This window comes from Globicephala melas, chromosome 10 (assembly GCF_963455315.2).
Source record: "Globicephala melas chromosome 10, mGloMel1.2, whole genome shotgun sequence".
NCBI classification, from domain to species: domain Eukaryota; kingdom Metazoa; phylum Chordata; class Mammalia; order Artiodactyla; family Delphinidae; genus Globicephala; species Globicephala melas.
In genome coordinates this window covers 36,935,346-36,948,619 of record NC_083323.1, presented here as the reverse complement: position 1 = coordinate 36,948,619, position 13,274 = coordinate 36,935,346, and the positions used below count along the sequence as shown (strand labels likewise).

The 13,274-nt window shown below is 34.0% G+C and overlaps 1 protein-coding gene across 14 annotated transcripts in view; it reads right to left on the bottom strand.

The window, feature by feature from the left end:
• The window catches only part of PPFIA2 (PTPRF interacting protein alpha 2), a 475,760-nt gene that overhangs the window by 379,989 nt on the left and 82,497 nt on the right, over positions 1-13,274 (bottom strand). For 10 of the 14 annotated variants that reach the window (XR_009565609.1, XM_060306813.1, XM_060306805.1 and 7 more), the window contains exon 3: positions 9,152-9,205. The exons of the other annotated variants lie outside the window; for them this stretch is intronic. Coding sequence is in view for 9 of the 10 variants with exons in the window: in XM_060306813.1 (XP_060162796.1) it covers positions 9,152-9,205 (54 nt within the window). In the remaining variant the exon portion in view is untranslated. The remainder of the gene's footprint in view (positions 1-9,151; positions 9,206-13,274) is intronic. 14 annotated transcript variants of the gene reach the window in all.

Genomic DNA, 13,274 nt, shown 5'->3' with positions numbered 1-13,274 from the left:
TGCTCACTTTCATATTAAACATGATATAAATGTTTGAATATAGGAAACCATGTTCAAATGTGCCCTCTAAATAAGTAGCTTGTGTTGAAATACAGATGCTTAAATAGGTCTAATCAGTAATGCATTAATGAATAGGAAATTACCTAACACAGAAATCTTTTGGTATCATATATACAAAGCATTACATTTCTCTCACGACAAAATTCCTGCATACGAACTATCTTTCATTATTTTGGCTACATATTCATGACTTCAATATTTTAAGTACCTATTCTGACTAGCTGACTAGTTAAAAATATTGATAAGTTAAATAATTAAAATGAAGTTATTGATTCGTTTCTTCCCTATCCCCTAGCCACACCAGCACATAGGAAGCAAACATTTGATTCAGTTGTTATGTGTATATCTTCAAACTCTAAGGGATACACATTAATTTCCTTCTCCCCTTGCCTTACATATATTCCATGGAATTGCCCGCTGAGATAGCTGTTGAATAAAATCTAAACACAGAGATAACACTGCCTTCTTCTATGAGTCATTCCTTTGGGTCCACTCCCATTTGGCTTAGGAGAAGGACACCTTTCTCTTCGTCATGAGAGTAAAAACCCTGCATTACTTCTTACCGGCTGAAATTCTGCGAATGAGTCCTTTCTGGTTTTCACTTAGAGAGGCTAAAGGTGGTGATTCACAGTGGCAGGACTGATACTACTGTAATTATTAACTAGTAAGTCTGTGGGTATGTTTAGCACTTCTTCATGAAATGCGGAGATGCTTATCACCAATGGTACTATGCTTTGAGGCTCTAAGTAAAATTTTGAATCCACAATGGAAGTTCCACTTCACATCTTTTACTTTCTTATTTATTGAAATTTTCAATACTTGGTTTCCATTTGTTCCATCTGAAGACCTATTAAATTCCTCTTCTTCATTCATTTGTTTGTTGGAGTGTAGTTATAAACCAGGCAGAAATTTCTGCTTTCAAAGGGATTATATTTAATGATATCAAACAAGATAAATAAATAAGATATTCAGTATCCAAATATATCCTTATGATTTTTGCACTGCTGTTATTTTTCCCAGTGGCCAATATTTGTAGTTATCCTTGAGTCCTATTTCTTTTCCCACCGGAAGATTCTATTAATACTGCCTTTGTAAGGTTTTTATTCTCTGCTATTTTAATTCTTGCTACCACTACCATAATCTGAAGTACACTCGTGTAATCTCATTCCAGAATTATTATAACAGCCTCAATCCCTTTCTCCATAAGGTATTCTGCTAGAGTTCTTATCAATATATTAAGTACACAAATATGATCATATAAATCATGTGTTTGACAGTATTTGTTCTTACTCATTCAGCAAATATACACTGAGGAACTCACATAACAGTATTATTCTAGACCTTTGGAATATAATAGTGAACAAAAGAGACAATGCCTCTGACTATATGGAGTTTATATTACAGTAGAAGAAAACAAACAATAAACACATAGGGCCAGAGAAAAGAATATTGGATGATCTTTCTGATAAATTAGCATTTGAACAAAAGACCCAAGGAAAGTGAGAGAGTAGGTTTAGGGGCTATCTGTGGAGACAGTATGGTAAGCAGAAGGAATAATAGCAACAGCATACCCAGGTAAAGGGATATCAAGTTGGAATGAACTATGGGAAGGAAGGTATGAGATGAGTTCCTAGAGGAATTGTAAGGTGAGAAGTCATGAAGCATCTTAGAAACCACTCCATGGGCTTTGGGGATTTTATTCTGATGGGAAGCCAATGATGATTTAAGCCTTGATGTGACATGATCTGACTCATATTTTAAGAAATTTATCCTGCTTGGTTCACTGAAAAAGGACATATGAAAAGGATGGTGGTTCTGATCAAGGTGGTAATTTTGTACGGGTGTTTCTGAAAATTGGTTAAATTATCAACAAATTATGAAGACAGAACTCATAGGATGACTCTAAGGCTTTAACTTTGTAAATAGTGCATGAAATTGCCATTAATTGATAGGTGGGAAACTGCAGGAGGTTTGTGGAGAGTGACAAAGACCAGAAGCTCAGTTTTTAATTTGTTATGCTTTAAATTCATATTGGATATACAAGTAGACATGTCAAATATTTAGTTGGATATACAAGTCTGAAGTTCAGGGGAGTGATCCAGTCTAGAGATGTAAATTATTCAGTTATCAGTGTCTAGATGGCACTTAAGCTGTAAAACAGGCTAGAATTATCAAGGGAGTAAATATAGGTAGAAAAGACTGCAGGGTCCACATAGATAATCCATCCAACTGGCCTCTCAGTTCCTTGATGTCATCAGTTCCAATGAGCTTCATTCCCTCTGTACTTCATCCATTTCCATGACCACAACTTGGGTCTTACCAGCACCTGGGAATGTTTTGGTCCTAAAATGCTTAAATCAAGCATTTTACCCTCTCACCACAATTCTGTATCCCTCTTCCTACACCCTGTTTTTCAAATTTATTGAGACCCTGAATACTCTGCTTCATCAATCTCTTCCTACCTTCACTGAAATTCTTATTCAGCTTAGACTTTATGACATTCTTGCTAATATTCTCAATTATCTTGCTCCATTGGCCTTCCACAGTAATTGACTGGCAGAACCACAGCCTGAAATTAAAATGACTGTAGGCATCCCCCCCACTCCCGCCCATACCTGGGCTACAGAGCACTGTTGGAGGAAAAGAAAACACACCTTTGAGTTTATTTATAACCACTACAAATTCACTGCCTACAAGTGTACCCCAACACTTTCCACTAATCCATCTATGGTCTACCTAATTCTCCCACAATCCATAATGGCTAGATGCATCTTCTCTATATTCCTGAAATATCTTAACCCATCATCTCCCCACTACTGCCAGCTAATTAGGTCTTTTTAACTTTGTGGGGAAAACAGAAACGATTAAATGGAAACTCTTGCAACTTTTTAAGATCCCCACCTACAAAAATGTTTGCATCAGTTTCCATTCTTTTTTCCTACTTCCATTTCACATCTGAAGCGACATTTCTCTTTCTGTGTAACATGCTCTGGAGTCCATCTTTTTCTGCTTCATCCAATGACCTATTAATTAACTTCTCTTTCCTCAGTAAATTCTTTTCCCTCTCTATGTGCTTTCCGTATGTTTCAACACACTCAAATTTTCTCTCCTTAAAATAATTGTCTCTCAGCCTCATCGCTTATATTGGCTATTATTTCTTTTCACTTCCTTCATAATTAAACACTTAGAAATTGTTTCCTTAGCCACTGAATCCAATTCTTACCTTCCATTTAATTTCTTAGGCCACTGGAAACTTGATTCTACCTGAATTACTCCACTAAAATTATTCTCACCTAGACCACCCTTTATCCTCTTGTTGCTAAATTTCAGTGGGGCACTCTGTTGTTGAACTCTCAACATCCTGAAACTGCTAATAACCCTTTTCACCACCCTCTCTTGACCTTGGCATTTGTGATTACAAACTTTCCTGGTATTCTTTCCTGTAACCAACCTGTTTTATCTTTTTTGAGAAATACTCTTCCTCTTAATTTTCCCTTTCCCTTTCCTCTGACCTTTAAATGCTTTTCTTCCTCAGGGGTTTATTCTGAACTCTTATCTTCTCATTCAGAATACATTTTTTTGGAATGATTTCATCAGCTCCAACAGTGTCAATTAACTATTCTACATGTTCAAATTAATGGCTATAAATGATATCTAACCTTTAAATTCCAAAATCATTCATATATTCCAAACTCTGTCACCTCAATTTAATGTGTCCAAAACTGAACTCAATATCCCCCCTCCAGAAATGCTCTACCTCATGGGATTCTTGTCTCTATGTATGGTACCTTTATCCATTCAATTGCCAAATTAGAAAGTTCAAAATCATCCTTGACTCTTCAATAAGTTTTATTCTCCTTCCTCCAAACCACCACTTATTCTTGTGTGTTCACTAAGTCCTTAATAGCTCATGAATCAGTTTATTCCTCTCCATTCTCACTGTCACTTGATAGGCTCATACTAAAAATTTATTGTTTTAAACAAAATAAAATGTTGACTTTCCCCTGAGACATTGCCTCAATTAGTTTTATAATATAGTAGGACAGACAAAAAAAAAAAATCACCATTATCATTTTTGTCATCCCTCCTTTGGATGACTGCAAGAGCCTTTTTCAATGGTTTTCCTGCTTAGTCGTTTCTCTAAATCACTCTCCACTAGAGTCAGAAAAATGTTTCTATAGGACAGAGCTGATAAAGTGACTCTCCTGTTTAAAGACTTTAATGGGTCCTCATGTTCTTTAGTATAGAGTACATTTTTTTTCCATGAAATTACTTCTTGCCCTGGATTAATCTTTTACCTTCTATCTCACCACTACCTCCCATCCTTCAGCTTATTTCATACTCTAGCCACTGTAAGTTATTTTCTAATTTTTAACTTATGCATATAGTATTTCCTTACTTAAAATTCCATGTTCCATGTTTCTCAGTTGGCAAACTTCAACTCATTCTACAATTAGATACTATTTTCTTTTATTTGCCCTCCTTGATCCTCCAGCCCCTTTTTACTCCCATCAATTGGATTACGTGATCCTCTTATTTTCATTTCATCCTGTGCTTACATTATATTGTAATTAGTTTTTACCAACCTGTCTACTCCACTATATTGTAAGATTCTGAAATAAGAAACTGTGAATTGTTTACGACTGTATTCCCAAAACCTAAACAAATGTCTAGCAAACAGCATACACTCAAATATACACTGAATTCTGACTAAACAAATACGAGAATGAAAGTTAGTAATATAGCAATATAACATTCAGGCTGAAAGAAATGAAATTAGATAAAAATTCAGACTCACATATTTTATTCCCTTATCTTTTGAAGCAAGTGAGTAGAACATTGGAATTTTTTGAATAATCAAATTAAGATCAGTTTTGGAGACTTTAAAATTTTAATGCTATCTACAATATGAAAAATATATAACCTGGTCTAAATAGCACCCTCAGGAAATTGAATTTGTTTTAAATTCTGTGGAGTGTTTACTCAAATTGCTAAGAACCATCAGGAAGACCATTAAAATGAGAACAGAAAGTACAAAAACATGGAATGTACAATTCTGGTTCCTCAGTGGGGAAAGAATTAATAGAGCTGGAGAATGTTCAGGACAGTGTGCATATCAAGCCCAAGGATACCAATTAGATGCATACTCACTTATTCATCACACTCTAGAAATAAAGAGAACCATTAGCATTTGAATAACGGAAACTTAGAACAATTAAAATACTAAGTTGTGTAGGAAGCAAATTTATAGAGCTTCTCACTCCGGGGTAACAAATAGAAAGAAAAACAAGGGAGGAACTGAATAGCCCCAGTGGCATTCTTGCTGTAAGTCCTGGATGAGGCAATGAGGTGGACTTGATTCAAACACTGATAATAGAACTGTGAACTATCAGGACACTTCAACACTTGACCAGTGTGTTCAGTAATTTGTTTCATATAGTCTAGGGTTTGTCCCACATTACTCTTTATTAGATTTTGTCCATAGTAACCCTCAAAAAGAATCAGAAATAATAGGAAAGTAACTAGCTAGTTTATATCAGTTTATAAATAATCAGAAAGTTTCTTAAACCAAATGACAAAGAGAAACTCCCCTCATTGTATACATTAGTCTGTTTAGATCTATATCACGAAACTTAACTTTTGTGGCCAAGCCAGCTGAGCTACTAAAACCCACCTGCAGACTTAGACCTAGCTCACAGTCTGGGACGAATCCTGGCTCCAGGCTGAGGTTCCAAATCCTCTATGTCACCAGCTCATGGGCTCAAAACAGGACAGTGATCTGTCACACTACTGGTACCACATGGACCTGCATATCCACAGCTCTCCAGATACCAGGTTCAGCTGGTATAGCAGTATAACTATTCATGCTTTATACCTGTTTTTCAGCATCTAAAATCCCCTTGGCTATCAGAAACTGAGTTACCTAGACCTTACCCTGGCCTTCCTAATGGCCGGCCTGATGACCTGACAACTTGATAATGAGGGATATCCCTGACACCTATACATTTCACAAGCTCTTCATTTTTAATAATGGTAATATTTTAAATTTAAAACACTATAGAAAAATGGTATATTAAAAAAGCACTTAATAATGATATTTTACCCTTTAGATTTTAATTATCTATTTCCTTTTTATTTTTATATGTAAATATATGCTATGTTTTTACACTGGAGGTTAATCTGTGATCTAATTTTTATGAATGAAAAATATATGCAGAATGTAGAATATCTTTGATACAAATTTTCAAAGACAATTTTAAGTTAACATAATGGGCCATATTTTTCTTAATGATAGAAGGGTTTATTTTCTAAGATAACTATGTGATTTAGAAAAATCTGCAAGTTCTATTTGTAGCAGCAACTGATTTCCAGTTTACAAATTTAAAAACATACTTTTTGAAATTCTTTTCAGAAGAAAGCCATTATAAAACTTCCTGAATTGCCCCTGAAAATAATGAATGAGTGATTCTGTGTTATTATTAGCATTAAAACTGAGACTTCTTGAATTTTCAAAAAATGTACTTAACATATTGTTAAAAATATTAAATAATAAAAATATTAATGCAAACTATATTCCTGGAGTCACTCAAATTTATTCTTACCAGATATGCAAATTTATTTATAATGACATTTGCAAATTTGACATTTGCAACTTTTTATACATGCTTACTATTTGAAAAAATGCAAAATTCACTTTTTCCTAATGCTTCAGAAATAATATTTATATCCACCCACAGAAAATTTTTCAATTTTTAAATATGCCATTTATATTTAAAGATGTATCTGATATTTCTATTATACTGGTAAAGAAATTACTCCACAGCTACATATCCTTGTGAGAGACCATTCATTCAACACTTTATATATTCTGTTCAATGAGGAAAAATTATAGGAACTTGAATTTCTTACCAATGAAAATTTCATCATAGAATGGGTTTAGTAATACGCTGTCAACATTTATAAAAAAGACACAACTTTAGAAATGGATAATGGATAACAGTATTCAGATAATCTATTAGAAAGGCCTTTTTTTAAAGAAGGAAAAAGTAATATGAAACTTCAAATGGACTTAGGTTATATATAATTTAATCTGACTTTCAGTTTTCTAACGGGGGCAAAAACAATAGCTTAATTCAAAGCCTTATTCTTAAATGACTGAAGCAACTCTAGACACCATTACCATTTTACCTTCATACTTAGACTACTTTATATAAGCTTTATAAAGGATTAAAAAGTGATTTTATTACCTAGCTCTTGGTAATATCCTCTCAATATCTCTTTAACAGTGGGAAACACTAAATGTATGTATACTGTTAACACCCTAGATTGTCTTAGTTCTTATGTACTCTGACATTTGTGTGATGTTTTCCACTCTACAAAAAGTTATAAAGTAAGCACTACCATTGAATTTCAGAAAATGTAGGTAGCAGTATAAAATACCCATCATCATGGTAAGGGATGGCCAAGAGAGAACCTATATCTTCGTAATATTATAAATTATGTCCAAAGAAAAAAGACATACACACATGTAGTATAAAAATACAGACAAATATACAGTTCACTTTTAGCTTTTGGGAATTAAGTTGATTAAGTTCGCCTTTAGGTCACCATCTTTCCTTTCTGTGACCTTTTTCCCCTGTAAGGGGCTTCTTTCAGTAACTAGGATTTATGCTGACTCAATCTTTCATGTTTAGAAACTTGCTTTCTTGAAAGGATATGATAAACTAATTTATTTTAATATGTAAATAGCAGGTAAGAGTTTTATGGTCACATGCAGAAGAGAGGTGTTTAGTTTAGTTTAGTTTTGAACAAGGGACAAATCCTCTTAAAACCAACTTATCTCTAATCGCAGGATTCTTTCAGGAATCAGTGAACACTGAGGGAAGTATTTTAAAGGAAATGAATTTTTTCTTCTAATAAAAGTTGAATGCTATGCACAAACGTAACACAAAGCAGCAGGATGAAATTACATCACATAAGCAGTCACCTACACTACTACACTGAATTACATTTCATCTTGTCTTATGCTGCAGTATAATAGGTTCAGGGACTAAATATAAGCAGCTATCTGAAGACAGTACATTTTTTTTCCTGCATAAATTTAGACAATGAAAACAAAAGGAAGGGAAAGGACTAAAACATGTTGTTTAGCCTACTTTAGGAGCATTATGAAGATTAGACAACATCATGAGACACATGAGAGTGAGACAGGAGAGAAAGAGATACAATTGAAAGTTATCTTTTTAACACTTCAGTGGTGTCTTAAAGTAGTTATATACTTCAGCTAGATGCCTAGATGAAGTATAGCTAAAAACTGACAACACAGGATTCTGTGTGTTCCACATTAAACCTCACAGTGCTAAGTGAAAAGCAAGCAGTGATACAAATTTATGCATTGGCTGTTTGTTGAAATAAATTGAATTTTATTACTTTAGATATACACCATGAACTCATGTTTGTGCCTCAAGCATGAAATCACAGGAATGTTGTTTTACTCAATGTTTTCTGAAATCAGACATCACAGAAAGGACTACAATGTTCCAATACTAGACTATCAATCTCTTGCTATTGCCTAAAAATGATAATCTTTTAAAACTTTCAAGCACTTTCTCCAATTTTCTAGAAGCTTCCTGGGTAAAGCAGGAAAGAAACAGCAATATCAAGAATCAATACTGTGAAAAAAATGGGCTGATAAAATAATTTTTTCTCAGTAACTAGAAAGTATATTGCAACTGAAATCATACACTTATTTACAATGGTAAACTCTCAAGTTCCAAAAAGCTTTAACTTTTTTTGTAGCCCGTTAGTAGGACATAAGGTGTTTACACATACTAATGAAGCTTTTATTCTTATTTTTAGAATCAACGTATGGAGATGAATTTTATGAGTATTAAAACTTTTTAAAACACTAAATGACACCTCAGAGCAAGTTCACATTTTTGTATTAGTTACTGCAATAGCTATAAAGTTTTGAAAGAAACTATTTCAAAAAGTTACCTGTATGACAATTTGTATACAAGTAACTCTGATGATCTGGTATGTACATAATTCATTTCGTCAATAGTTAAATTTAAGGAAGAATCTAACTTACCGGTGGATCAGCCCCCTTAGAACCAGTCAGCCCTCCTGTTAGGGATTCGATATCCTGAAAAGGGGAGAGGTGTTGATTGTAAAATGCCACTCAACAGCATGGAGAATTTCCCAGTCCCACAGTGTAATATTTTCTTTAGCTACAAAGTTAGGGCAGTCAGCTATATTTTTGTTTTGTTTTGAGACAATCTTACACACTGTAATGCTATACCAACTGTCATATCTAAAAATCTAGATATTTTCTCCAACTCTGTATAATCTGTAAATAGAAAAAAAATACAAACAGACTAATTATTTTTGAAATATGTAAAGAAAATGGCTCTAGGTGGGAAAGCAGATGTTTCATTATCTAAGAAGCTGAAGTGAGGGCAGAACAGAAAAAAGAAAATTTAATGAAACTGCAATTTAATATATTATTTGCAAATACTGAACCCATGGAAAATGCTTAAACTACAAAAAAATCTAATTATCTACAGTTCACTCTATTACTATACATAGAAGATGAAAATATTAACAGATATGGACAGATTAGCTATTCTTTTATAAGGATTGATTTCTAATCTTAAATCGGTAACCACAGTAGATCATGCCTGAGAAATGATTACAATTGACAAAGGTATCACAAATGAAGAAATGGGTGATGCTGTGACAAACTCGAGAGCAAGTGCGCTGTTTTAGGAACTAGAGCTCAGGCTTATCAGTTGTACGGCTTTGGTCCCAGGGTTACTAATCATATAGCTTTTTCAAAAGAAGCTAGAATTTTAGGTTTTTAAGTAAAATCTCTCAGGACTTTAATGTTTGCAACTGTTTTAATTTTTAAACCATCCCCCCACTCCTCCCAAACGAAAAAACAAAACAACAACAACAACAAAACCTGTCTGCTCACAGGTAGATGAATAGGAGTTTGGGGCTAAATTGATAAGTTACAGTTTTTGCTAAAAAGTTTCTTTATTGTGACCCTGGTCACTTCTTATCTGTTTGCATCTAGTTGAATGGATAGGTTTGAGGAACCTGGGGAAATGTATTTCAGTAAGAAATCAAAGATGAAAGAAAGATAATTGAGTAAAGATAGAAGGAAAAGAAATTTAAATATCTATGATCAGAGAAACAGCCAACACCTGGATATCATTAAGAAGATATGCTACTAATTCACTTGGGACTCAATTACATCATTTCACCGGTATCTCAAAAATGGGGAATCTTAACAATAAATATGGGACTCAAATGAGCACGTGCAGGAAACATTAAAGGCAGGGCAGGGAAGAAGGAAGGGATGGTGTGGTGAAAGTTTCCATCTGAAGGAGCTGACTTGATGAGTGATGAATTTCTGCATGCATATTTTATTAAGGGCCATGAATGATAAGGCAACCACAAGAATGCTTGCCAAGAAACTTACTGTCTTCTTCGTAATGCATATATTGTATATAATATTTTTTCCTACCCAGCATCCCTTTGAAGAACTTCTTCCCTCTCCATTCTAGTTCTAAAAGAGGCTTATAAAAATTGTTTCAAATGTTGTAGGGGCCTGCCAGAGAATTAAGGCAATGTGGATTCTATAAGATATAATGGGAGTGTCTTAAGTCCTTGATAATATCATTTGAGCAATGTTTGAAACTGTATGTTCTCCCTGCCTGCAACTTTAAGATAAGTTTCTGGCTCCCAAACACTAAAAGATCCTAATTAATATGTCTGCAATATTAAGTCTATTTTGAAAAGGCCCTCCCTCTCCATCCTATTGAAATTCTTTATTCCAACACCACGCATACCATAAACAATCAAATCATCTAAATTATTTGATCTTATGTGATCTTTAACATTTCTATTGTTATCTAAGTAAATCATGTCAGTATACAATAAAATTAAGCATGAAACATATTTATAAATCGGCAAACAAAATTAGCATTCCTTTTGAATCCAAAGATTAAAATATAATCTAAAAATTGTTTTAGAATTTCATGGAGTGAAATAAAATGGTAATGAAATGGCTAAAGTATTAGATTAACAAAATAAAACACACAGATCTTTGCATTTTTTGATAATACTCCTGTTATGACCATGACAAAAAACAAAGTTCTATTCACATGAAAGGTTTCTTCCAAGCACATTTTAAATGAAAAGAACAAAAAAAAGGTGTTAAGTATATTTTGAGTTAATACCTTCGTTATTCATAGAAAGGCATATAAATTATATTAACAATAGAATTTCTGATGACATTATCAGAGAGATAATAGGGAAATTAATTCAGAGAAAAAATATCTTAGCAATTTAGTTGAGGCATTTTGTCATCTTGTTAATTAAAAGTTCTACCATGATTTCTTGCCATCGTAGAAAAGTTGGGCCAATGCTCAGATCTGTAAAATTTTAAACTTTTCATGATAGTCATGGTCTTGAAAAAAAAATAAAGCAACAATAGAATTTTGAAGATGAATGGAAAAGGCATTGGTATTTCTGTCTTTTAACATGTTGAATTAAAGCAAATTATGAACTCATGGCTCTAAAGAGAATACAGATATATTCTTTTATTCTGTTTATTCTTTTAATTAAAAAATCTTTTTTTATCTTATTTTCTATTTTGAGTGTAAGTTGAGAGAGAGTGTCCTACTTGGATAGATGCCCAAATTAAACATGGCTTATCTATCACTTGACGCAAAAAAAATTTTCAAGTGTGAATAACAAGCATAAGTGTGCATGAATGCATTTATGTTGTAAAATTAATAGGTGAAATAAATCCCTTGAGAAACTCTGAAAATAGTTGAAAGTGAGTCAGTCTTTCTGATGGTTGCTGAATATCTTATCTACAAAATATAACTTAAATCTTTGACAAATTTGTCTATCTTGTTATTTACATGTATTTTTATAGAGATAACAAAAAGGGAGACACTAAAAAGTAAAAACATTGATTTCCTAGATGGTTTTTAAACTTACTACTGTAATAATGTTGTTTGATTAAAACATTCAAAACAAACTTTGATTTTTTACTACGTTATGGAATTTTTTAAAACTATGTTGCTTACCATATTCATTTAGATTTAATAGCTAATAAAATAATAACTACTTACTGAACATTTACTACATGCAGGCACTCTTTAAATGCTTTATATACATTATAAACAGTTTTATAGGGTAGTTATAAGAGCCTTACAAAGTAGTTATTTCTTTTCTCACTTAGGCTAAAAGGTTTATATAATTTACCCAATATCACACAGCTATTAAGAAGTGGGGTTACAAAATATATTTGTTTGACTCCAAACCTACGTTTTTAATACCAGTTGTAGGAGAACAGCTTTATCCTGGCGTCCTGGTGACCTTGCACATATCCACATGGGCCACGTAGGCAAAGCTAACCTTAGGTTGGCCCATGTCTTGGTGGAATATCCTGTGGACCTCCAGGTAAGCAAGTCATGAAGACCTTACATATGGCTGTTTCTCATTCTCCTCCCTGGCACCAATGAGGCATGGAACTTTCCACTGCACTCATCTCCCCCATCCCCAGATCCATCTGCAGGCTATAAAACTGCTAAGGTGCAATATGGAGTGGGCTCCTCCCCAGCAGAGCAGCCTGTCACTCTTGTTGTCTGTCATCTGGCTCATCCAATTTAGTGTTGTCCTGTGGGCCTAGCGACCAAGTACAGAATTGGATTTAGGCTACTGATGTGACTAAGGTGCAAAATTCAAGGAGGCACTCATTTTGAAGGTCATACAGGTGCTGATCCTGCCCCTGCAGGATCCTGACAGTGAGTGCCTCCTTAAATGTTATACCCTAGGCACCTCATTCTTAGACATCTGCAAAAACAAGCTGACACTTGTACAATCCTGAGAGTGAATGACTCCTTAAACTTTGTGCCCTAAGTACCTTACTTGTCTCACCCTAGTCCTGGCCCTTTTAGGGGTGTGGAAAGCTGACACCACGGAGACTTTGTTTATGCTGTATATGTAATATATTCTTTCAATCCATTTGGAATCACTGTCTCCTTCCCAGTCAAATCTACAGAAGTGTGGCAAGCCAACCTGACACACAGGGACAGGGACAGCTTGCTGCTTAATATCAGCATTATATAGCCTCCTTTATACGGGCTGCTGTTATCTACACAGAACCAAATAAACTAGGATCTATTAATTATGGA